General features: G+C 33.6%; 1 protein-coding gene across 1 annotated transcript in view; it reads right to left on the bottom strand.

Moving 5' to 3' along the window:
* The window catches only part of Smp_134590 (putative unc-13 (munc13)), a gene marked incomplete at both ends in the record, with an annotated part of 112,000 nt that overhangs the window by 29,174 nt on the left and 56,202 nt on the right, over window positions 1–26,624 (bottom strand). Inside the window, 6 exons of the mRNA XM_018798726.1 lie at window positions 315–404; window positions 7,427–7,495; window positions 10,558–10,708; window positions 14,437–14,537; window positions 22,903–23,018; window positions 25,029–25,156. Of these exons, the coding sequence (XP_018653639.1) occupies window positions 315–404; window positions 7,427–7,495; window positions 10,558–10,708; window positions 14,437–14,537; window positions 22,903–23,018; window positions 25,029–25,156 (655 nt within the window). The remainder of the gene's footprint in view (window positions 1–314; window positions 405–7,426; window positions 7,496–10,557; window positions 10,709–14,436; window positions 14,538–22,902; window positions 23,019–25,028; window positions 25,157–26,624) is intronic.

The following is a 26,624-nucleotide window of genomic DNA, read 5'->3' as shown; positions in this document are numbered from 1 at the left end:
ATCAAACAAAATGTTTTTCAAATTACGTTACTAGGCTGAAACCTCCACTGAAAGTGTTGTATGTGTTAGTGATTCAAACGGAAATTATGTTTGACACAAACCCCTGTTAAACTGACAACTATTATATTGATTTTTTTTTACCAAAAAATAACACATCAAAAAGGATAAAAACTTTAAACTTCATCAGTACTATTCTTATCATTACTACTACTCTGAACAGATCTGTTGAAACGTGAATCACGGGATTGACAATAACACAGTTTTATTTTTTAGAGAAATGCTAAAAAATTTTGCCCACTAATTGACAAACTTACTTTGAGACGGAAAAATGTGATACTTGTAAGAAGATCTACGGTAGATTTCAAATCAATCAATCTTTCTGGTTGTGATGCAGGAAATACAGTCTAGAAAAAGAAAAAAAACGTAAAGCGAAAGAGATAAATAAAGGTGATAAGTTAACCTATGTAAATGCGGAAACTCTTTGGAACTGTAACTTTATATTAACAAGAATTCTAAACTCAATCACCATAATAAAAATGTATTCATGAAAAAAAATTTGGTAGTAGTAGTACTACTAACAAAACATCTGCAAATGTACCACAACTAGCAAGTCTTTAAATACATATGTACTCGAAAGGTTAGTTAAACGTAGGAGATTAGTTTTTAGTCATCAAGGTAACTAGATAATAAGAAAAACTAGATTTTAATCTATTAGTGATCAAAACAAACTAATTCAAACTATAGATATGATTAACAGACAAGGTCACATATACTCTACACCATAATCATAGATATTTCATTGAAATACTTGGGTAGTAGGATATCACTGAAATAGAATAGGTTTACATGATAAAAATAGGTAAATCTATATGTTGAGTATGAAATGAAACTCACCAATCAATATCTGAACTGGATAGTCAGAACGATATACTAAGGATGAAAGTTATTTATATAAAGCATTGAACTATTACATGGTTTTCCAAATACGAGTCAAAGAAAACAATAAAAATGTTATTTTCCACAACAATAATAGCAGTGACCAGTGGAGTTCAACCAGGTCTGTTGTGAGATAGTAACTCACTGAAGACATTGGTGGATGTGTCGTTCAATTTCGTGGATCGGTTGAAGTTAGACATTAACACCGTGGGATACCGGCTCAGTGGTCTAGTGGTTAAGCACTCACGCGCGAGACTGATAGGTCCTGGGTTCGAATCTCGCGAGGCGGGATAGTGGATGCGCACTGCTGAGTCCCACAATAGGACGAAACGGCCGTCCAGTGCTTCCAGGTTTTCTATGTCGGTCTAGCTTCAATTGACTCATGATCTCAACTATATAAAATGTTTTGACTTAGAATTAATACAAGTAATTGTGTTTTAACAAAATGAATAATTATTCATTCACCAAGTACGGGATACATATGTTTAGTTTTAAACCATTTTCTAAATGTGAAGGGTCTAGCTATGCTATTTGGTTTAACCAGACTGAACACTTGTGATTGAAAATATGGCTGAAAGTTGAACGCCTTATCCACTGAGCCACAGAATAACAATAAAGGAGAATAAAGTTTTAAGAAAACTATTGGTCATGAAACAATTGTTGATTAGTGCCCGTCTTTCTTTTTTTTCAACATCTTCTGTATTACCCAAAATATCTACTTGCTAGTAAACGAATGATTGATCACTGAATGCTTACTAGTTTCATGCCTCTTTAGTCCTTTAGCTTAGAAGTGTTAAAATATCATAAACTGTGAATTCCATATTGCTCCAAACATAATTTTTAATAAAACTATTATTATTATTATTATTATGACTGTAATCATTGTTAATACTATCAATTAAGTTACAATGTGGCCTAAAGTGTGAATGACTCAACATTGAGTGAACTATGACGAGATGTTATGTGGTTAAAGGTAGTCGACAGAAAACCTTCAGTGATCGACCAACATCACAGTGTGATATAAGGTCAAACAAGGTGTCCTACTGACTAACTCCAACCAGTTATCACTCATTATTCATTCAATAATCGGTTGTTTAACTTTGAAAGTTTAGTTATGAAAAAAGAACACTCATTGTTGGTGAGTATTTATTTCTCTTATGCTTATTTATTTACACAATTAAAATGATACTGATCAGTCTGTGAGAAATCTACTAGTCGACACATTAAAATCTAGTATGACAACCTTTCTATGACATCATATTTATTCACTGATTATATTTCCTGATGAAAAACTTCGTATACATTTGTTGAAAAGAGAACCCTTCTGCGATTATGTGAATATTTATTTTTATTAACAATAATGATCACTTCGATCAATCTCATATGTCTGATTACAATAAAGAATTCTGAGAGCGAAAACATGATTAGAGTTAGACACTAATGTTGTTAGATTCAAGCCTAAGGGTCCAGATGTTAAGCGCTCGTACATGAGGCCTAAGGTCCTGAGTTTGATTCGCAGATGCGCAGTCATGTGTACAATAAGAGAACGAAACGGTCGTCCAATGCTTTCAGGATTTCGATGCTGGTATAATTAAGATCAGTTAGTTATGTAAGGTTCAGGAAAATTCTATAATCTCCCCCTAAAACCCTATATTAATAGACATATAAAAGAAACGCGATGAATTCCATTTAATATATTCGCTATGTGACTAACAGTTGAATTCAGAAAGTAAGTTTCATCCTATTTATGGCTCATCAGATGAATGTACTTAGTGTCGACTTTCCCACTAAGAATTGACCCCATCAAAATTAAATTATATGTGATTGATGAATATTGAAAATAAATTCGGAAAAGATATTTTTCAAAAGTGTCATAAATACTGCTTTTCATTTTTATCCGAGAACTTTTTCGATTGCTTCTACACCTAGAAACTTTTATTCATCTTACAAAAGATGTTTAATACATGAATTTTATTACAATCCCCCAATCATCCCCTCTCCATAAAAAGCAAATAAAGAGGAACACAGTCCACCTTATGGTATTAGCTCTGCTTGAAATCTCTGCTATTTAACTTCACAATAGGTTGTTCATTTTTCTAACCGAATCAAGTCAATGTACTATGATCATAACATGCATAATTGATGAGTGAAAAGAAGCTTCAAAACATGGGAAATACATTGCATCAGTGACCGAGTGGATAACGCGATGGCGTTTGAAGCGAGGGTACTGGGTTTGAGTCCCAGAGTGAACATCAACTCTGAGATGCAGGTACATCCAGCTGACGAGTCCCAAATAGGACGAAGTGGCGAGCGTCCTGGATTCCACTGCTAGCCACTATTCATCTCTGCTTACCAATACATTGCATAGTTGGAAAATACATACCCTGAAAGTTTGAATAGATCTCTCATATTTTTTTTCTATAAAAAAAGCACGAACATTTAATTCATTCTTGATGATATTCAGAAAAATTATTTCTACAGTAAACAAGTAATTTTCTGACGTTTATTCTTTTCCAACTTAATCTAATTGAAGCTAATCCGTATAACATTAATCTATTCAACATTACATCAAATGTCAGCTAGACTAATACGTTTTCACTTCGATTGACAATTAGAATAGATTGTATATGTTTGTTCTTATGAAAGTGTGTATGTGTCAAAGCTGTTGTGTTTAAAGGTATAGCTAAATCGAGAAGAAAATGGAAAGTTTAATTATTTTCATACAGATTTATCTCATCATAACTTGATCCACTAAATCTTGGTTCAAGTTCTAAAAAAAGGCTGTTATTATTATCACCGTTATTTATTGAAGTATTATTACATGCTAGTTTAGTCCTTCCTTTTTCTTTATCTTGTTCGACATTCGTTCATTCCATATGGATGCATACACACACATACTTGCTAGTACACAATCCTTTAAACAACTAACTAACACTCAACTTGGATTTTAAAAACAAAAACTTATTCCTGGGTTTTTTATTCTGTTTTCATTTTATTATTTTTCTATCCCTTTTATTTCCGTTCGAAAACAACATGAATACATTACTGATGAGTTGACCACAGGAAAAAGTGGATAGGTTTTACAAATTTTTGTATATTCATTTGTTAGTGTATTCGTTCACACCTTCATAATTGTGCCTTATCAAAACATCCATTGTTCATGTTATCCACTAGACTAGTTATTAATGAAAATCTGTTTTTCGTAAAAGTGCTGCGGTGTATGCTACTTATGTCGACAGACACAAGTAGAACGCAATATCAATGTAAAATGGAAACCCTGGTAGCAGAAGGCTAAGAAGATCAATTTGAACAGAATTGAAGGGAAAATAGAAAGGAATTGTGAAATGGAAGAATCATACAGAACGTGAAGGATAAATGATGGAAATTCGCAAATGAAGTATTCAATGTATAGTTCTCATATTTTATCAAGATATTCTGTAATTTTGTATATAAATACACTTGGTCGTCCCCGCCTGTTTTTATTCATTATAGTGCTAAAAAACTATTTTCGTAGAAAGAAAAATACATTATCGTTACTACTTATTGTTGTTCTGATGAAGAGAAGAAAAACTCAAAAAGTACAATTTATTGAAATTATAGAAAGTAATGGTAGAATTTATTGAGACTATTAAATTTTCGATGTACCAGTGTAAAAGAAAATTTTGAAAAACAAAATGGATGGATTGTATCTAGCAGTGGAATTCACGATGAATATTACGTCTTATTTGGAACTAGTCACACAGTTGGATTTGCATGTCGGTTGTGATGTTTACTGTAAGACTCTAACCCAATATCTTTCATTTCAAAAACCAACTCATTTCCCCCACCGAGTCCTAATATGAACATCAACATTGGGATGTAGGTAAATCCAGTTAACGAATCCTATATTGGACGATAAGTCCATCTTGTATTTCACGGTTGATCATAATCCATCTATTCTGAATAACTTGTGTACACGTGGTAATGTTGAAACAATCAGTACCGGATGTACATATATACTATTAAAAACTAATCAAGATGCAGTCCTGAACAATCCAAACTATTACTAATAATGATAATAACAATCGTTCAACTCAAATTTTCAAGAAATCTTCGTGAACAATTATGTTCGATCAGAAAATAAAAAGGGGATAATTTATGATTGATTCAACTTATCAAAGTACAAATCAGTAGTCAAGTATCAATTGTGTAAGCAACATTCAGCTGATACGTAGATTAATTAGGACTCAAGTAAATTTAGCTAGTTGGAGTTGTCAATGTCATAATGAACCGTAAGCTCCATTTGATTTTAACCGTTCAGCAAATAACAAAACATCATAAACCATTTTTAACTAAAAAGATTTACCTCCTTCAAGGTTTACTTTAAAGTAATAGCATAAATAATCATTTAATAAATATTATGACCGAATATCTGAATAAATTAACATTATATAGAGTAAAAATGCATCAAAGACTATACAAGTTAAATAGCATCTGATATTATAAGCAAAGATGGATGGTGACTAATGGTGAAATCCAGGATGCACATTCTGTCCTCTTTAAGACTTGTCAGCTGGATGCACCTGCATCCCAGAGTCGATGTTCACTCTGGAACTAGAACCAAGTACCGTTCACCTCAAACATCATCACGTTATCCATTTAGCTACCGAGTCCTGACAAAAGGTCTATTCAGCTGATGGGTCCCAAATGGGACGAAACGCACGTCCTGGATTCCACTGCTGGCCACTGTTATATCCATCTTCGTTTATAATGCTTGTGACTTAAGGCAATATCAAGGCATCAATGGAAAGATCCAAACAAACAATTGCAAAATAATTGCATCTGATATTCTTGTGAATTTAAAGTTAAAAAATCACTGATCTTCACTAAAACAACTAAGATATAAATTTACAGAGATTGACAAATTAGTAACTCATTTCACGAGTGAGACTATAAAATTTCATGAAATGAGGTGGTTAGGACATTAGTTACGCTTGACTAATCAACATCTAACACAATGTGCAATGTAGTTTGTTATAAGATGGGCTTGGAAGAACGTTTTATTAAATTATAATGGTTAGAAGTCGTCTGGAGGAAGCCATAGGCCTAGGTTTCATGACATGAAGGTCAGTCGGTGTCTAAATGACTTAGTAATAAAATCATAGGCTATGAAACCGGTTCCTGACAGTTTGAATCTACTAGCAAGCATCACTTCCCCAGAATTCAAGATGAGCCTTGCTGAACAGTCTCAACTAGCAAAAATTTTAGGTCAAACAGGGTTTTCTATTGACTACCTCGAACTACATAATACTGGACATAGTGCATGTGACTTTTGAATGTTTTAGACTGTTAGGCATATTACAAACTTATCGATAGAATTCGATCGATGGTAAAAGACCAGAGACAAACATAACAACGGTTACTACTCAATAACCAAACAGATTATTGTATTCTATCACTGAATTCCTTCTTATAATATTCTTTTTTTATGAAATAAAAGCATAATCAATACTTCAATTAGATGAAAAATGATCGTTACCTGTGTAAAATTAAAGTGTACGAATATATTTGTCTGAATATATATGGATATAATTATGCCTATGAATGTACCTATTTCATTTATGTTCCATATTTGCATGTTAAAGTACTAATCTATTTGATAGGTTATTTATCACATATTATATCATCAAATTAATCATTATAAACAGAAATTATTATACATTTAGTATTACTTGTTTGAATCTTCCCATTGATGTGTTAGGACTGCAACTGGTCAGTCACTTATTGGCATATGTGCATACTCTGCGTATTGCCTAGATATAGTTTTATTTTACAAGTATTGTAAGCAAAGATGGATAGTGGCTACCAGTGTGCACAGTATGCACATATGCCAATTAGAGACTGATCAGTTGCAGTCCTAAACAACAATGAGAAGTTTCAACCAAACAATACTAAGTGAATTTAAACTTCACCTCATTGCACAAGCAAGTGGCTATCAGGACTCAGTAGCTGAGTGGATAACGTGATGGAGTTTGAGGCGAACGGTACTGGGTTCGAGTCCCAGAGTGAACATCAACTCTGAGATGCAGGTACATCCAGCTGACGAGTCCCAAATAGGACGAAACGTGCGTCCTGGATTCCACTGCTACTCACTATCCATCTTTGCTTACAAGACATTATTATGATTGTTATGTAAAGACTATTTTAAAGAAATTATTCTAAATAGATACTAATTCGATTAAAAATTGTAATAAGCAAGGAAATAAATAAGTGTAATTAGGGGGATAATTACATCATCATCATCATTATATCTTCCTATATAATTAATGTTATATTGATACCAATACTACTGATGACAATATTACTATTATTATTATTACTAGTTAAACTTACCTTTGTGGAAATCTCTCTCACATGAATCGTCGTTATACATATATGCATACATATATATATAGATAAATAGATAGATAGATAACAAGGAGTGAACAGAATTATATCCCCAAACACTTACACGATATTTTGACAGATCAATTCTTATGGCGATGTATAAATTGTCCAATAATTTAATGAATTTCTCTCTCTAAAAAAAGTTTTTTTTTTTAAATTTTATATAAAGGGAGAAGAAAGAAAGGGGGGAATATTAGCAGTGTAAACAAGAAATAAATAAAGATGAATGATAAATAGTAAATAATACATAAACAATTGTACTTTAGAATCAAACGAAAAGAAAAAAAAAAACTAATAAAATATCAATTAAGTTAGTTAATCAGTTCATTATTCTTAGCATAGAACCTGGTAGGTATGTACATTGGTTTAAGTTATCATAACACAGTAATACAGTGAAGGGAAATTATTAAAACAAATACCAGAGTAGTAAGGATGTAGTGAATGAGAACACAGATGAGGACAAGCAACTATACGTTTAGTACAAATTACAACGTTGCTTGATAAAATACAAAACCATACTCTGGTACTTTATTTGCAAAATGTTTTTTAATTGTCTCAGGCTTCATTGTTCCTGGATTTACACACCAACTGCTTTTTATTTCTCTATTTCTCTTCTTGATCTTCTCAATCTTCTGCTGTCAAATATTCTATTCCTTACTCACGATATATACTAATTATGTCGATATGAGTAGCCCACGCCACAGGGATAATAACATTATCAGTGATAACAGAAAAAATTGAGCATCGAAAATACGATTCAAAAAGAAAATATAAATTGATGAGATAAAAAAATTATGCAGAATTTAGGAGAAAACGAAGAGTAAATGAACCTGCTTCACTGTAAACGATTTCGAGCTATCATTCAAACACTCTAACTAGTGGTTACGATTATCCCGCAAACCCCATCAGGTAGTTTACACCTACCTACATAGTTTAGTTCAAATGTCTGTGTCTTAATAGATAGGCTCCATATGTCAGTTTTACCACCCTTAGCTTTTTTCTAACCTACCCCTACACTAGACAACATCACCTTTCGAGGTAGATGATGGTTTAGTATACGTAACATATGTCCCAATCACCTCAGTTGATGAAGATTAATCACATCACCAATCGATTTCCCGTTCTTGCTTAGCACGCTATTCCTAACCCAGATATTGCATACTCGGTCCTTTCAAAATACTCAAGCAATACCTCGAAAACATCTATGATCGAATTCTAACAACCTACAAATATCATCTATCGTTAAACTAATACTTTGGAGGAAGACGAATATCTCACCTACGCTACAAGTGACGGGAGTAAACAAAAGCCAATCGAGTTTTCCGTATTCATGCAGACGTTTCGTCAGACACCAGGCCATTAGGACTGAGAGACTCCCAAGACAAGTGAAGCAGTCAGTATGCTCAACTCCTTCATCCTCTATCATTAATTCAAGCGCTTCAGTTAAATCACTGCTTTATGTGTCAATATTCATAAAATAGCGATATAATGTCAACTTCAGAAACTCCATACAAGCGCAAAGATATATCAATTAAAATAATATTCGTTACAGTGAATTTCCACATTAGCTTCTACAACTGTAGGTCCAAGTTCATTATCAGTACAGTTGTGTCTCATTAGTTTCGGTGTTTGCAGTGGCAAACCGCACTCTACCTACTTTCCAACGGCAGTCAGTAAAAACATCAGCCCCCACACAAAGAGTAAAGCTCCAAGCTAAGTACACGAATCTGTAGCTGAAAACTGAGTTGAGGGAAATTATTTACCGAGTAGGACAGTAAATTTTAAGGTAAAATCTTCAGCGAATAATCTCTCATTTTTAAATTATCTCTACCTATTAACTCCTTTCTAATATTCTTTTCAAAATTTCATTTGACCTCAAATCTGATTCAAACATACACGGCATGTAAACTATTTTCATATCTATAAACGACTGTGAATCGGGATATTTTAATTTTAGAGTATTCGAGGTTTCTCATTTCCGACTGACATTGATTAAACAACTACTTATAAGTTAATAGCACCGATAAGCTATCTTATCCTAGTATGAAACTCTCCAGTAGTGAACACATGCAGTTTCATCAGGGAACAAACTCAGGGACTTCAGGTTTAAAGTTATCCACCATTCTCCCGAACTCATCCTTTTGTATCCTGAGGAATACATTTAAAACAATGTGATAAACTCACGATTTTCAATGGCTGTTTCTATCCAAGTTCAAATATATAAAGCAAACGGAGACAACCAGCCACGGATAATTCCGTTAGAATGAACTTGCAAAACACTTGTCGAATGACTAAAATGCTCATTTCTAAATAAAGTAGGCGCTGATGACGTTTTGTCCAGAATGATAATGAAAGCCCTACAATTAAACCATCTAGCTCGGAGAGCACGACACCAATAAAATAGGGAAATTCGCCCACTAAGAAGGTGATGAGCATCGATAATTTTATGTATGAAGGACGAACAATATTCTGAGTGCATTTAATAGTACTCACTTTTCTAAAACTTCATTCACTAACACATAAATTAACATAACACCCTGAACAGATACCAAAACATGATCCGCATTCTTACAAGTGAAGAACATATGGAACTCAAAACAATTGTCTCTCAACCAATATCAAAGTCACAATCTTCAATATGAACGTCAAGATAGTCCTAATGTATGATGCTGAAACTTCGAGAACTAATAAAACCATCGTCAAAAAGGTACAAGTATTTATAAATAGTTTTCCACCCGAAATATTCAACACTCACTAGCCGAATACCATCAGCGACAGCCTATTGCGGGAGAGAACAAACCAGTTTCCAGCTCAAAAGGAAATTAGGAAAAGACGTTCGAATTGGATAGGACACACATTGAGAAAATCAACAAACTGCATCACGAGATAAGCTCTAACTCGAAATCTTGAAGGGAAACGGAAAAGTGGAGGACCGGAGAACATATTACGTTGGGAATTGGAAGCAGACATGAAAAGGATGAATAGCAAGTGTAAAGAACTAGGAAGGATTACCCATGACAAGATTGGATGGATAGTGCTGGTGGGTGGCCTATGCTTCTTCACAAGGGGTAACAGGAGTAAGTAAAAAGTAAGTAATCTTAAATCTATACAGTGAGCTTATATGAAAACCTCGATCTATTAATAAAGAATCTGATAAATAATGAATAATATACAATAAATAACAAATTAACTTACTCCAAAATTGCTTGCACTGAATCGTTCACTAGCTGTCTGACTATTTGATGATGTTGTATGTGCGTAAAATGCATTTATATTAGCCAAAAGTACAGATAATTGAGCTGGTACTCCAGGATAGTTGTATTTAGCAGTTAAACATGCAAAATGTCTGAAAACATTGCCAATCAATATAAGTATACATATAAACTAAATGGATAACTAAATACATATTGTATCAGAAAAATGCTAACTCTCGAAGATTTAATAATAGTCACCTGGAATTTTCGAGAAAATAGTAGTATGAAATTTATTTATTTTATTATTTTATTTAAACACATAAATATTAGTACAAAGGGCACCAGATATATATGCGCCACATAAATCGCATTTGATTTGTGTGAGGGCTGTGATACTGCCCAGGTGCCCAAACTGAAGCAGGTGGTTTTATCAGGCGGCCACACCCAGAGCCTTTGACCTAAAGGTCTGATCCATAAGGCAGTAGAGCATCGTGAGGAGATGCAGTCCCATGGTAGCCGGTGACCAACAATTGGTTCATACGCCATTTGTTCCCTCAGGATACTGGAGCTCATGTAAACCATTAGTTTGGAATCGGGGTTCTCCGACTCCCTTAGGTGGACCCTCCGTGTCCACCAACCCGGTTAAAGCGCCGGACATTCGCTTTTCGTCCTATCGATTTCGTAAACAACAGTGATGCCACGAGAAGGCAGTGGATAGAACTTCCCTGGCAGAGTCTATATACGCGTGGCCATGTGAGAGCATTTGGAGAGGGAGAGCGGACTCTCCTCACTCTCGACCGTACCAGGGCATTTAGGGGCCGTATGAAATTACAGATTTGATGACAATACTTAGTGGCTTAAAACCCCGTAAATAAAATTCAGGTAACCTTAGAAGCGACGTGAAATGTCAGAATTAATATTTTGTGTAATATGTGTGATTTAATTGATTTTATGAGTTTTTCTATAAAAGACTTTTGAATGTAGACCAATAACGTTAAACAACTTTTAAGTATAACATCTGGTGTTGAACTTTAACCTTAACTAAATATATGTATCATCCTATCAGAAACAGTGCAAACACATTTTTGTACCAACTAGAAGAAATAACAAACCATAGGAAAATTCAACAGTTTTTGCAAGCAACAATAGTTAATTATTGTTATTTTATTAATTTAAACTTAAAAATTTTGGGGTCAAGTCGATGTCGGCCTACGTGATTCTCTCAAGTATAAATTCTTTCGAACCTAAAATGGATTGTTCCAAGAAGTCATCAATGAATCATGAATATATTGACCGCGATGGATAACTGAACCAATATCCCTGACAGTGAGGTTGATTTGATCTGCTCCAACTGTTTGAAAGCAATTTAATTAGACCAACTATGATTATCTTATCACTTAGCTCAGTCACTTTTCACTGAAAGAATTATTCACTCATTATCTTCCTGTCAACCTTGAATTTGAGTATCCCTTCATACATACCTTCCCTCTCCGTTTTTTTTCTTTTTGAATCACATTTACAAAGTTCAATACCATTTTTATCGACTGAACTACATTATTGCTATCACTTTTGTTATTATCACCTTATCGTACTAATCAGGTATGGCAATTCAGGTCACTCACACACACACATTCATCAGTTTTTTTTTATTTTTCAATGTTCTATCAGTTTAGTAGTCTGTTGTTGATTGATAATAATAATCGACACATCTTCATGAGAAATATATATTTTTCAGTATCATTTAATGATCATTTTCATGACTTGTTCTTCTATAATTAATAAACAAAATCATCAATAAATGTTTTCTTTTCAATCAATTTGTTTTAAAAACCACTAATAAAAATAACAAACAAAAACATCCCTTTTTAATCAACCAAAAAAATAGTTGAAATCACTGAAAGAGGGGGGGGAGAGAGGGGGGAAAAGAAAGAGAGAACAAAAAGAAAACAAAGAAACCAGAGGAAACAAACAACTTTTTTTTTAATAAAATAAAATGGCCGTTTTTGATTCATTCAAATTTTTAAGAAACTATTTAACATAATAAATTCAAGATAAAATTTGTCAAAATACACCTTATAAAATTAATATATAATGCCAAATGAGGAAAAAAGTGTTTATCATTTGTAGTAGTGAACTAGATTGTTGAAATAAGTATGTAACAGTGATGGATTGATTAATGGAAAACAAAAGTAATGTTGAATGATCCATTGGATTAGTTTGATTATATAGAACTTGGAAAACTGATTGAATCAAAAGTAAATGGAAAAGAATAATAATGTTAAAGAAGTAGTATGAATACAACCAAACAATGGTATTCAAAATGTCAGTGATCTTAATTATGAAATTATTAATAGACAGGAGTAAATAATCGTTGAAGTTTTTACATTTTTTTAAAAGTCATTTCTATCAGAAGGGGTTTTTGTGGAGATTTAGTATTTTCATGGTTGAAAGTGTGAGCCAATTGAAGCTAGACTATCAGGGAAAACCTGGAAGCACTGGACGGCCGTATCGTTCTATTATGGGACTCCTTAGTAGTGCGCATCCACAACCTCACCTTTCGAGATTCAAACCCAGGATCTCCCAGTCTCGCGCCAGAGCACTTAACCATTAGACCACTGAGCCGGCCGGCATCCGATGGTGTTAATGTCTAACTCCAACCAATCCACTAAGTTGAGCAACCGTTCACCAATTGTCTTCAGTGAGTTCCTATCTCACAACAGACGTGGTTCGAATCTCGTGGGGCGAGGTCGTGGATGTGCACTGCCGAGGACGTCCAGTGCTTCCAGGTTTTCCGTGGTGGTCTAGCTTCAATTGACTCACGCTTTCAACTATAAATCATTTCATTAAATAACTTTAGGTAAAAAAAGTTTTGATCATAAATCTCTGTTTTTGATGCTAGATAGTTGGAAGTAATTGATGTAAATCTCTGAATCTACTGTTCTATGAGTTTTGGTACTTGTGAGAAAGCACTATGCATAGTTCTGAAGAGACCAATGCTTCCTATGGAATGTGAACTTATGTCAATCAGTGTTGTTATACTTGGTAGTATTTACAACCGAGTGATTTAGATATTGCCTAACTATATGCATAAACAAAACAGTAATATCCAAAGCTCCAGATATCTAACACTAAAACATAATGTGTACAACGTCTAACAACTTACACTAGTAAATACACTGTGACTGCTGAAAGAAATCGATCAGCAACAAGGATTTGAAATAAATGATAATGATTATTGCCGAATGATCAAACAATGCAACCAGCTTTTACGTAGCCAGGTGGTGTTGTATAAAGACTAGTTTGATTTGAAGATGATTTTTGTCATGAACTAAAAGTCAAGTAACTATGTCCAATTGTTGGGATATATTCTAGCACTTAATAACAGTACTCGGCCCTGTTCATTACATACTGGATCAAACCTGGAACCATAGATCTCTTCATGAATAAGACAATTATTTGCTTAACATGGAATTAAATAGTTCAAGATATAACATAAAGATTATACGCCGTTACCTGGAATAATCGTCTCCTGCTAGAAACAGCTTCACATAATAATTTCAATATCCGATCAACAAACTAGCTGTTCATATATGAACACTATATATCTATACTCTATGGCTTTAGTCCTGAGTTCACATAAATACAATAACAGTGATAGTAATAATAATAATAATAGTAATGGTAATAATATTCTATATGAAGCCAAAATATCTAGATTAAAAGTAAACATATTAGAATCAAACAATTAATTAAAACAATATTTGTGAATTTGTCAACACTTAATTAATTCTTGTCCAATAATTAGTTTATAGTAAAAACAATGGGAACATTGAATAATAATAATAATAATGGCAAAATAAGAAAAATAATGCAGGCTTACGTCATTGCTTGAAATATTGGTTCAATACCATAACGTATAGCAAATTCATCGACGATTTCCTGTCCTATTGGATTGAAATACACTCGCCATGCTTCATTGCCCTACGACGATGAGGAAATGAATACAAGTATGTGTGTGTGTGTGTGTGGGTTTATAAGGGGAGAGGAGGAGAGGATACTTGAGATTAGTATGGAACAGAACTACTACTACTATTCTAAAAGAATAGAATAAATGCAATTTCATTGTTTTCACTCTTACAATATTTGTCTCATTCTATCATTAACTATTCCATTGAGTTTTGAAAAATTGAATGGCTTTATGGCGTACAGCCTTAATATTAATTCGTTTAAAAGCTATTTTCTAAACAACTGTGTTGAATGCTATTTACTAAATGTTAATTTGCAAACAATTTTTGTCTACCTATTTAAGTAATGTCTTCATCAAAGTATTATGTCATCTATAGGTATCAACGCAAAGATTGAACTTGATAGTTTCAAATAAATTAAGCATTAGGTAGAAAGTTAATAGTTAAATAGTTCCTATTTAAACTTGTAACTCTGCCTGTAGCTCTTCTAGAGTTACTGCCGGTCCCAAGCCCGAGTAAAGGAGGAGGGTAGGGCATGAGGTCCGCGACCCTATCCCGTAGGAGAATATCTTGCTAAAAAACGCCAACCAGATAAAACTAATTTAACCATTTGAACAACGCATTTCGAGTTGAAAGAAGAGTTATGATGCCTCATAATGAAAGCCGAGATATTTTGGAAGTCACGAGGTCAATGCCCCTTCTAACAATCAGAGCAACAATTTTTATAGGGTACATGGAATGTTTGGACAATGTGAGAGACCGTGAGGACTAGTCAAAGAGCAACGCAAATGAGAAGATACAACTTGTTGGTTATCGGAATCAGCGAAATCCATTGAATCCAAGCTGGACAGAAAAGATTAAATTCAGAAAAAATGTTGTTGTATTCTATTCATGGAGAGGAAAATACTCCATTATACGTAGGGAGTCTCTCTGATGCTGTCCAAAGAAGCACGAAATGCACTTAAAGGATGGGAAACTCATAGATCCAGGATCGTCAGAACATCCTTCGAAACAAAGAAGGAGGGGATCACAATGAATGTTATCCAATGTTATGCATTCACCAGTGATAGCAACGACGACATTGAAGATCAGTTCTATGAGAGGCTGTAATCAATCATAGTGAACTGCCCAAGAAAGGACCTGACCACTCTGATGGGATATCTGAACGTCAAAGTCTGAATAGACAACACAGAATATGAAGATATAATGGGACGATACGGACTGGGGGAGAGAAGTGAAAATGGGTAGAAATTTGCAAATCTATGTGCATCCAACAAATTGGTAATAAGTGGCACAATATTTCCACACAAAAGCATACACAAAGCTACATGGATCTCACCAGACCACACCACAGAGAACCGGATAGATCATATTTGTATTAATAAAAAAATCTGACGGACAATGGAAGACGTGAGAACCAGGAGAGGAGCTGACATAGCTCCAGATCATCACCTGGTTGTGGTCAAGGTGAAAGTGAAGCTAAAGAAACATTGAACAACTGGGGGAACAGCATTACATAGGTTCAATAAAGCCTCCTCTCTAGATAAATAGTTACCTACACAAGATACTCAACTTTCACTTGCCGGACATCACCAGCAACAGCCTACTGTGGGAGAGAACAAACCAGTTCCCAGCTAAAAAAAATTAGGAAAAGAAATTGGAAGTGGATAGGAGACACATTGAGAAAATCAACAAACTGCATCACGAAATAAGCCCTTGCTCGAAATCCTGAAGGGAAAAGGAAAAGTGGAGGACCGAAGAACACACTACCTTGGTAATTGGAAGTAGACATGAAAAGGATTAATAACAAATGTAAAGAATTGGGAAGGATTACCCGTGACGGAATTGGATGGGTAGCACTGGTGGGTGGCCTATGCTTTTTCACGAGGGGTAACGGTTTTATGTAAGTAGGTCAGTAATTTAAACTTGTGTTAATTTTATTTCAATTACTTATTTACTTTGAAGGAGTGACTTACATTAAGTCATGAAACGTCAGAAATACAATTTTCTACTCATTGGGATATAATGAAAGCGTATATTCACTATTATTTTGCCATTTACATATACTTAGTCATAGTAATTTCCGATTAAGATTTTGACATTTGGCTAACAGTAAAATTTAGGACACATGTTTCCTATCAGCTCCGTTTTCAGTCCTAATAAAGAGATAAAAACTCAAACTTTCAAGTTATCATCAACATTTTCTGATAGCCAATTCGATGGTTTTTTTCTTTCAATACTGTATACGATAGTGTCAGGAAGAACAGAACAACAGTTTTCTTTCAGTAGAATAATGAATTGTCAATATATGTTACTTATAATAAAGTTGGTAATGAAGAAATATATAATGCACATATCGTAGTCATGAAGCCGATGAAACTGATACGAATAACAGAAACATGATAGGTGATTATGCAAGTGGATGAAAATAGGCCGCCGTTTTTATTGACGATCCATTCAAGTTATATTTAACAATTATTACAAAGTGGAAACAACAATGACGGAAAGGGAGAAGTGATACTTAAATCACAGTATTGGCTGAAGGTAAAATTTAACACGTTGGTTTCACTTTATTTAAGACTCGTCAGTTAGGCAAGTTAGGTAAATCCCAGTGTTGATGTTCATACAGAGACTTGAATCTACCACCTCTCCGTTAAAACCTCCAGCGTATTATTAACTGAGCTATTGAGTTCGAATGGTTGCTAAGTTGTGCAACGGGTGCATATATCCTAATATACACCGATTTATTGAACTCTTTAATGTGAACAATAGGAAATTACAAACCTTTGCAATTAAAATAAAGAATAAACGGTTTTGTAATAACATTTAGTGGCTTTTTCCAACATTTTTTATTTATCAGTCACTTATTAACAAATGGAAAATAATCAGACTATACTGAAAATTGATTAATAATAAAAGTATAAACTATTGGATATTGAATCAATGCCCAAAATAGGTCAACAGGTCAGTCACAACGTAGAACTTCGTACGTAAGTACATCAGTTTGAGTTGCCAAACCACATTAGCACAGATATCCAGTTGTCCATTCAAATCCCATAGTGGTAGAAGTAATAAGAGTGTATGCATTAATGTGAAAGATTCGGGTTTGAAGATGTTATTGAAGGAGTATAATCCAGTGAAATAAATTTGAAAAGAGAAAAAAGATAGAGACATGAAGAATTCAGAAGATTATAATTTGGAAGAACACAAAGAGTGGATTCACCTTCGCCATTGCAAAGAATTTTGAGCCATGTCATTCAAGATCTCTAACCATCGATTGCTATCATCTCGCGGATTCCAACCAGGTAGTCTACACCTGCCAACATGGCTCAGTTCAAAATAGTTACCCTTTTGTAACTTGATGTAAGACCAAAAGAATGACAGCTGGATCTCTTATGAGATGGTGAGTTTGAACTGATCAAAAAATTACAAATGGAAATGAAACAGTTGTCGAATGAACCCTGTTTATTAGTATATTTCCCAATTGTAAATGTAATTTTAAAAGTTTTATGGTTATGAAATAAGTACCGACAATACACATAAAATTACCGTTCTATTCATTAACAATTAATAATATTATCAGAAGGGGTTTTGTGGATATTATGGTAATTCCAGTAGTTGAGATCATGAGTCAATTGAAGCTAGACCACCATGGAAAACCTGGAAGCACTGGACGACCGTTTCGTCCTGGGTTCGAATCTCGCGAGTGCGGGATCGTGGACGCGCACTGCTAAGAAGTCCCATAATAGAACGAAACGGCCGTCCAGTGCTTCCAGGTTCTCGATGGTGGTGTAGCTTCAATTGACTCACGCTTTCAACTATGAGAATTAATATTATGTCCGTCAAAATTAATTGATGAAAAGTTGAAATAAATTACATTGTTAAGCTTATTAATTAATAAAACATAATACATCAACACTTACATTATTTTGTGCCTGCGTGATATGTGTTTGATTCGGTAAAAAAACTGGCTCATTTTCTTTACATAAATAACAAAATATACTCTGAAATGGAAAAAAGTACGATGGACATGTATTCATGTTTAAACTTTAATATCTAATGATTTAGTCTAAAAGCTTTTATCGTCTCTCTAGACAACTGTATCATCAGTTTATACTTCGAAACGAAGCGAACTTCTAGAAGTTCTCCACAATAACTGATTAACGACTTGATCTATTTACCTGAAATTGGATTGATTAATTTGCGTAACTGTGTAGCAGTTGTTTTTATGTTTACTTTGACCATTTTTCTCCTTTGACTAGATCATTGTTTTGAAGTCATCTAGGATTTTTTTCATAATGATTGATAGAGTGGGTCAATTTAGATATATCTTTCGGTGGACACGTGACCGAAATGCTTAGTTTCTGAAGATTAGCTGGTGTTCTATGTTCACCCTCTACACAATATTTCGTCGTCTACCTACTCGACTACAAATACTTCTTGTTGAAGTTTTTGTTGATCATATTGTCAAGAACGACAGTTAGAGCTTCATGATTAAACTGTTTGTCCCAGAGAATGCAATGTTTTTGATATTGGGTAATTGTACATGGTCAATTGGTAGACTATATTTTGGATGAATCAGTCTTGAGGAGATTATTTTTTGATTATATTCGTCAATAATTATTATTCTCAGTTGAATTCTATTGATGACCGGAGAGCGCTGGACAGCTGTTTCATCAGTTAGGTTGTGTATTTGTACTTCTGAGGAGTCCCATACTAGGACAGGTTTCCAGTCGTGGTCTAACTTAAATCAGTTCATACTCTCAATGAAGTCAGTTTCATCGTTTTAAGATGCTTGGAAATGAGATAGATATCTCTGCTTGAGATTTTGACTCACTGTTACATAGTTGGAATAAGTTCATTTGACATTTTGCTCAGTTCTCGGACAAGTCAACACTTTATTTGGATACATACAATCTTTTATTGTTAATATTTACACTGCATAATCTACTATTGTAAAGATAGTACATTACCTTGTCATGTTCACTCGTTGTACATAAGTCCTCACAAAATTAATACTTAACAAAGATCTACATATACTTATATACACGATTGTACTGTGACATCTTTAAACCCCAACCTTTCCTATTACCTCTACCACTATGGGATTTGAATCGACAATTATATCTCTGTGCTAATGTGGTATAGCAATTTGAACTGATGTACGTACGTACGAAGTTCTACGTTGTTGTTGACTGACTGACTGACTGACTAACACGATTGTACTGGTTGATAATAAATTCGTTGAAAAGATAACTTTTTATTTAAACTCGTGTTTTTGATGTTTAAGTAAGGATTATCTGTTTATAATCAAGAAAAAAACATTCAGTCAATGTCGTATAACTTGATTTTATTCAAATACGAGTAACCAACTTGACTGGTTGTCACCTATCGCCTAAGCTTCGATTAATTTATGATTCAATTAATATCTATAGTTAGTACGTTTTGTAACGACATGTTAGTTAGTTTAGCCAAAGATAAATCCAATTTATCTGATCATCTTTGCTACATTCTGACATCATTGGATTTATCAAACTTGCCGTCAACATTTCATTCATGTGGGCACAGCTATCAATCATCCATAATGTGTTAGTGAATTAAAATTCTATTTAGTGTTTTCAAGATGAATATTAACAAACCTAAGAATTTCCTCCGTATCATTCAGCAGTTCAAATCAGTTTATTGCTGAAAGTTTAATCTTAATAAAAAAAAAGAGAGAGAATTTTTCCGATTCATAAATTTACTATTTGGCAGTATGTAATTTACAATTACTTGAGTAAGTGTAATTCCCATGATAAAGCTAATTTACTCTGTATAATCATAATGATTAGTTTCTTCTGTAATCAACAAATATCCATTGTTGAGTCAACATATAAACACATCAAACGATATATAAAGTAAACTAGAAAACTATTCAGATAAATACCTGAAATAACATTTCAATAATTCAATAAGCTTTTGATGGAAAAAAAAAACTTAACAACATCAATCAGTATCCTTCTAGTCCACCCCCCTCAAACCGGTAATATTGTTAAACCTTAATAGAATTCAATAGTAAGTTTAACGAATGTTGGCCTATTATGAAAAAGTAATAGTTTATATTCTGGTCTATAATTCATTTACCAGCCAATCAGTCATATACGGTATAGGATCTGTAAAGTATGTTCATCAGTCCAAGTTGACATGATTTCATGACTTGAATGGAATGTAACAATCAAGACAAATGATGGAGTTTTAGAATTATTAACTGTATCAGTTTAAATGTCTTTAACTTTCCTCCAACCTACTCCAACGCTGGATAGTATCTTGCGTTGATGTAGTTGAGGACTAGGTATATGTAACCGACTCAGTCGATAAAAAATTCCCAAGTTTATCAGCCTATATGTCATTTTTACCCAGAGCTCTGCGTCTATTCTAAACATTGTTCATAACGTCATGCATTTTTAAAGAAAAGTAATTTTACTGTAGTCTGTAATTTGTTACTAACAAAAAGTGATTTTTTTTAAGCGACAGTTTGTATCTGGAAAGTGTATAAACAACTTGGGTAGCAAGGAATGTGGCAACCTAATGACTATACTCCAGTTTCTGAATTCAATGTATGTCGAAACTGTTTAACTACACGTGGAATACTTTAAAATAAAAAATATATAGAATTAAGGTTGCCTATAATCAACTATTGAATACATCTCAAGGTCTACCTAGCAACGCTCACAGCCTAGCAGTAATAAATTGGGTAAGATAGAAACTCTCATCAGAAAACCGAATAAAGTGGTCATTAGTTAAATTTAAACGATATCTAATTGAAATAGTTTCTATCTTCCCATCGTAGTTTGGAGAATAATGTATTCACGTTTTACGTGTAAGATACTGGGTACAAGTCTCAACAATGTAATCAACGTTTAGCGAACCGAAGAGTCCCGAATCGAGTAAAAACCAGGTTTCAGATTCCATTGATAGTCACTATAAAACATTATCCTTTAACATGTTCTTCCATAAGAAACATCACAACCTATATCCATACTTCAGAAACACATACACACACATAAACATACATACCTAGGTTGATCATTTTCAATGTTACAATATTAAAAAGACATCTTTCTAAGTAAATATCCACTAATTGGTTGTAGCTAACAAATAAACTGAGACTCATGTGTGACATCTTGATCGAGAATTTCTCTCTCTCTTGCCAGCTATTTATCTGTTTATCTATCCCTTTTTCATCATGCAAAACTGATGTCTACTTTGAGTGTGTAAAGAAATTTCCTAAAAAGTAATGTCAGGTAAATTGTGGCTAACACGCTATGAAAATCCAAAAATGGATAGTCAGAAATTTATTATTAGATGACAAGCAATAAATATTTATGATAGATAATTTAATGGTTCATATCAATGGACTGATTTCAGTTTTACGACCACTAAGAACCAGGTAGTATTGGATAATTGTTTTAATCTTAGTAGGTGACTTAACAGCAGTGCTTATCCTCGACTTCTCCACAGAGGATCAAATCCATGACTTTCAGATCTCGTTGAGTGCGCCTAATCTTTTGACCATTTAGTTGTCATCCAATGGTTTACTTATGTAATTTCGATATCACTGGTAGACAAGGTCTTCTTCATATTAGACATAGTCAGACTCTAATGGTCACAGCTTCTCACTAGGACTCTCGAAATTTATCACTTCAATCATTTTCCACATTTTCCTAGTTGATGGTTTTCGTCCAATCGAAGTAGACAGAAATTACGCTTTACACTATATCAATTCACTTGCAAATGATGAACACACAAAACCAACTGTATTATCACGTTTCTTTTGGTGTCCACATTTAATAGCACAATGAAGCTAAAAACTCTACTAGTTGATAATGGTAAATGTCCTTTCTTGTTTATTGTAATTTCTTAGAAGGAGAGAAGAGTAATTTCAAGCTTAGTGATTGAATGAATGCTATATTTAATAATTCCCCCCATCGAAATATCTATAGATTCTTTGAATACACTTTCAACTTCACACTATAAATCCGCGACCCACCACAAAGGATTGACAGCAAGACCTTAAGGTCTGGACACTGTAGAGTCTTATAATAGGAGGTAACCGATGAATAATGCTTACTGATTTTCGATGGTTATCTATCTAGGACAAATTTTTTAATCAATATTTCGTAGAAAATATAATTATACTTCACCTCAGCTTATCGAAATGAGGAAGAAAGTTTATAGCCCAAGTGGATTCGTCTTGATAATGTAATATTCTCTGAGCTAGAAGAACAGTGAAAGCTTGTCAATTAAATTATCTAGCTCACAAAACTTAACATCACCAAAAACTCGATTTATTTTTTCAAACGCCTCATAGATCTAAACAAACAAACGGAAATAATACTTACACCATGTAATGCTGTATACTGTACATGAAATGAAGCCATTTGTTCTTCACCTTTTATTTCAACAGAAATCAGTAAACGAATAGCTCCAGATACTGCTGATTTATCTGTCCGTTTCTCTGAAGTTTTGTTTTGAGAATAAAAGAAATAAAATATGACCAATATTAATATTATTGTTAGAAAGGGATTGAATTATCTCATTGACAGATAATTCACATTTAAACATTAAAAACACGAAGTTTAGCGAAGAGATCTCTTTTCGACGAATTTATTATCAAGCTGTACAACCGTAAATATATATATGAAAACTTTATGTTAAAGTACTAATCTTGTGAAGAAATGTGAATACGAACAACCAAGATGACGTAATAGAAAGATTGTAATACTAGATTACGTAATACGAATAATAACAATAGATTTAGTGGATGTAATACGATGATTAAAATGTTTTTGTTACAATAACTAAAGGTCATTCAAGGTCATAGAGGTGTAAAAGTAATTATGGTGATATGATGAACATTCATGAATAAAATAATGGGAATATAAGACATACGGGAAATGCAGTAATAATAATAATAATTAAGGCCAAGGTAACGATAACGATGGGACGTACTTCTTTTGTACGCATAGTTCTGGTTTGAGCTCATGGATGGTAAGAGCTTCGGCTATTTTTAGAAGTTGGATACGAAGGAATCTAGGTAGATTTAGTGGTATATACAACCTTAAAATCACTGTGGATAAGTAGAATGATTACAGTCGATTAGGTGTTCAAGTATAGAAATCGTAACTGCTTTCCTCTCATCCTTGTTAAGCCAAACTGGGACATGTTCCCGTGTCCGAGCTGAAAGCGAGCACTGGCTACGGCTAATGTACCTTGCTCCACAAAGAGCAGATGAACTGTACAGCTTGCACAGCTTAATAATAAATTCGTTGGAAAAGAGATCCCTTCGCTGAACTTCATGTTTTTAATTATCTCATTGTTCATATTCAAGATTAAATAATGGTAAATAATGACACATTCGCATCCTGATATTGCCATTTTGTCATATTTTTTATGTAGAATAAATAGACTATGGCTAGCAGTGGAATCAAAGCCACGTGTTTCATCCTATTTGAAACTCGTCAGCTGGACTACTCGCATCAAATAGTTGATGTTCAATCAACTTTAAAACTTCAATTTACAAGACAACAGAATTGTTTCTTTTTATTTATATTTGTCAGTAGATACCAATTTATAGCAGCTTCTCTTTTTTCAGTTCTAATAGAAATCTCAACGAGGCAACTAATCATAGCATCTTTGAAACTTTGATTGATAGGTATCCAGCATTATATATGTCAAAAATTAATTAATAATTGTTTTATATAAACAATAAGTATGTTGAAACTTCTGGATGAATGAAAACTATTTTCTATTTAAGAAAAAATAATGATCTCGGAGTGGTTTTAATGTGTTAAATTACTGTACGTGAATTTATAAGATCTAGTTGTCAATAGAATTCCATTCTTGAACGTTATCTTTTCAATGTGAAGATTAATTTGAGAAGAACTAAAAATTACTGAAATTATTGGGTTCTAACTTGGATTAACAGCTAATATATACAACAACTAGACAATTTTAAACTATTTCCCATTTCAATTCATTCATTTTATGCTCTATCTTACATGAAATAAATAAATATTCAAATTGAAGTAAATATCACAATCACCCTACCTTGATACTTTTATTACATAACAGGCTTATTAATGACTGGTTTATAGGTAAATTCCAGAAATTTCAATAAGAAATTGTTTCTGATTGAGTTTATTTGATAATTATCCCACAATATAATGAATCGATTGAATTTGTAAATACAGGGACAAGTGAACGAGAAATAAGTACTTTAAGTGTTATGTGTAGATGAGTTAAAAATTTAAAAAAAACTGATATTCAGTATTACATGACTTTCAGCAGTACTCAAGGCAATGTCTTTTCAAGGTTTTCTGATTTTAATAATTCAGCATATGAGAGAGGTTCAAGAGAATTTTCGAAATGTCTCAATATTTGATTATCACATTTAACATCATCATAATCATTATCAAGCTTATATACATACAAGACGAAATTACTTTAATTGACTTAAATCACTTACCAAGATTATACCATACATCCATTTCACCGCTTAATGTTCTTACTTCAATAATTGTCTGACCAAGAAAATCATCCGATTCTCTGGTGAATTTTTGTCGGATTTTCGACTTTAAATCATTATCTTCATCCCTATAGGGAAAAGGTTGTAAAAACGAGAAAAAAAACATTCAAAATTAACAAAACCTTCCACAATATCAGGTACTCTGTAATTTTGCATCAAACAATGAATTGTTTTCTATACCTGAAGTCTCGCTCACTACAAACACCTGACATTTTCATCTAGACTAAAAATTATAAGCAAATGAATGAAACGCAAGAGATTCTTTATTACAATATCAATCCAGCATAGTCAATGATAGTTCATTCCATCTGGATATTCATTTCTGTCGTAAAGAATTCAACGAATCTTCAAACGTACCAAGAATAAGAACATCAACTATGGCTGAAATAGACTATTCTACGCGATAATAATAAGAACCCGATGTCAACAAGTGTTTCACACATAGAAGTAAACATATGATAGAGTTTATCATTTACGGTTGACTGAATAATCATGAATAACAAGTTTATTTTATCGCCCAATCAGTCACTTAGTCGCAACGTAGAACCTGCTAGGCATTTACATCTATTCAAGTTGTTATACCTCATTAACATAGAGATATAAAATTGTCAGACCAAATCCCAGACTAGTAGAGCCAGTAACAGTATCAACGGTAATAGAAAATATCAGGCACCGAATACATAATTTGAGAAGAAAATATATATTAGTTAACTTTAAAAACGTGATGAGGAATTCAAAAGCTGAGAATTTAGGGGAAGGCAAAGGATGGATGAACCTGCGTCACTGTAAACGATTTTGAGCCATGTCATCCAAGCTCTTTAACTAGTCGTTACGATAATCATGCGAACCCTAACCAAACAGACCCGGCCTCATGTCTTGGTTTTGCCACTATTAGCTTTCTTTTAAACTACTTCTACACCAGACAACATCGTTCGTCGAAATAAAAGATGGATGAACATATGTAACACATATCCCGACCACCTCAGTTGATAAAGATTTGCTGCTTTATTAATCGGTATCCCATCCTTATCTAGTACCCTATTACTAACTCAGGGATCGCTGATTGAATTCTACCTACGAGGTTGTAACGTAGAAACTATCTGGAATGAGTGGACATAATGTGCAATTCGTTGGAATTTTTGGTGGTTGAACATAGCCTAGTGGCAGATCTGTCTAACCTGATTTCAGTGTCAGTTGGGACGCATCAAAAGGTTACTGCCGTAATTCAATGGGAACCGATGCTCCTCGGTGGATTTGGACTCATATCACCCACTTGAATGAAAAAACATGGTCTCAGCATTCAGATATCAATGAATCATAGATATATCAGTTCTTAAATAACATAGAACTCAAATAGCTCAGTGGTAACTTCCCAAAATATGAATCTCACAGAGGGCACCGATTCCCTCAAAATAGAACGTATCTCTAGCTGAAATGCGACAACCATCATGAAACCTAGATCAAGCAAATTAATTGTCAACTGCTTTAAAGCACCTGAATAAAGTTTACTAAAATGTTCTGGTACTCAGAAAAACG

This window comes from Schistosoma mansoni, chromosome 7 (genome assembly GCF_000237925.1).
Source record: "Schistosoma mansoni strain Puerto Rico chromosome 7, complete genome".
Lineage (NCBI taxonomy): Eukaryota > Metazoa > Platyhelminthes > Trematoda > Strigeidida > Schistosomatidae > Schistosoma > Schistosoma mansoni.
This window is presented reverse-complemented; position numbering and strand designations above follow the sequence as displayed.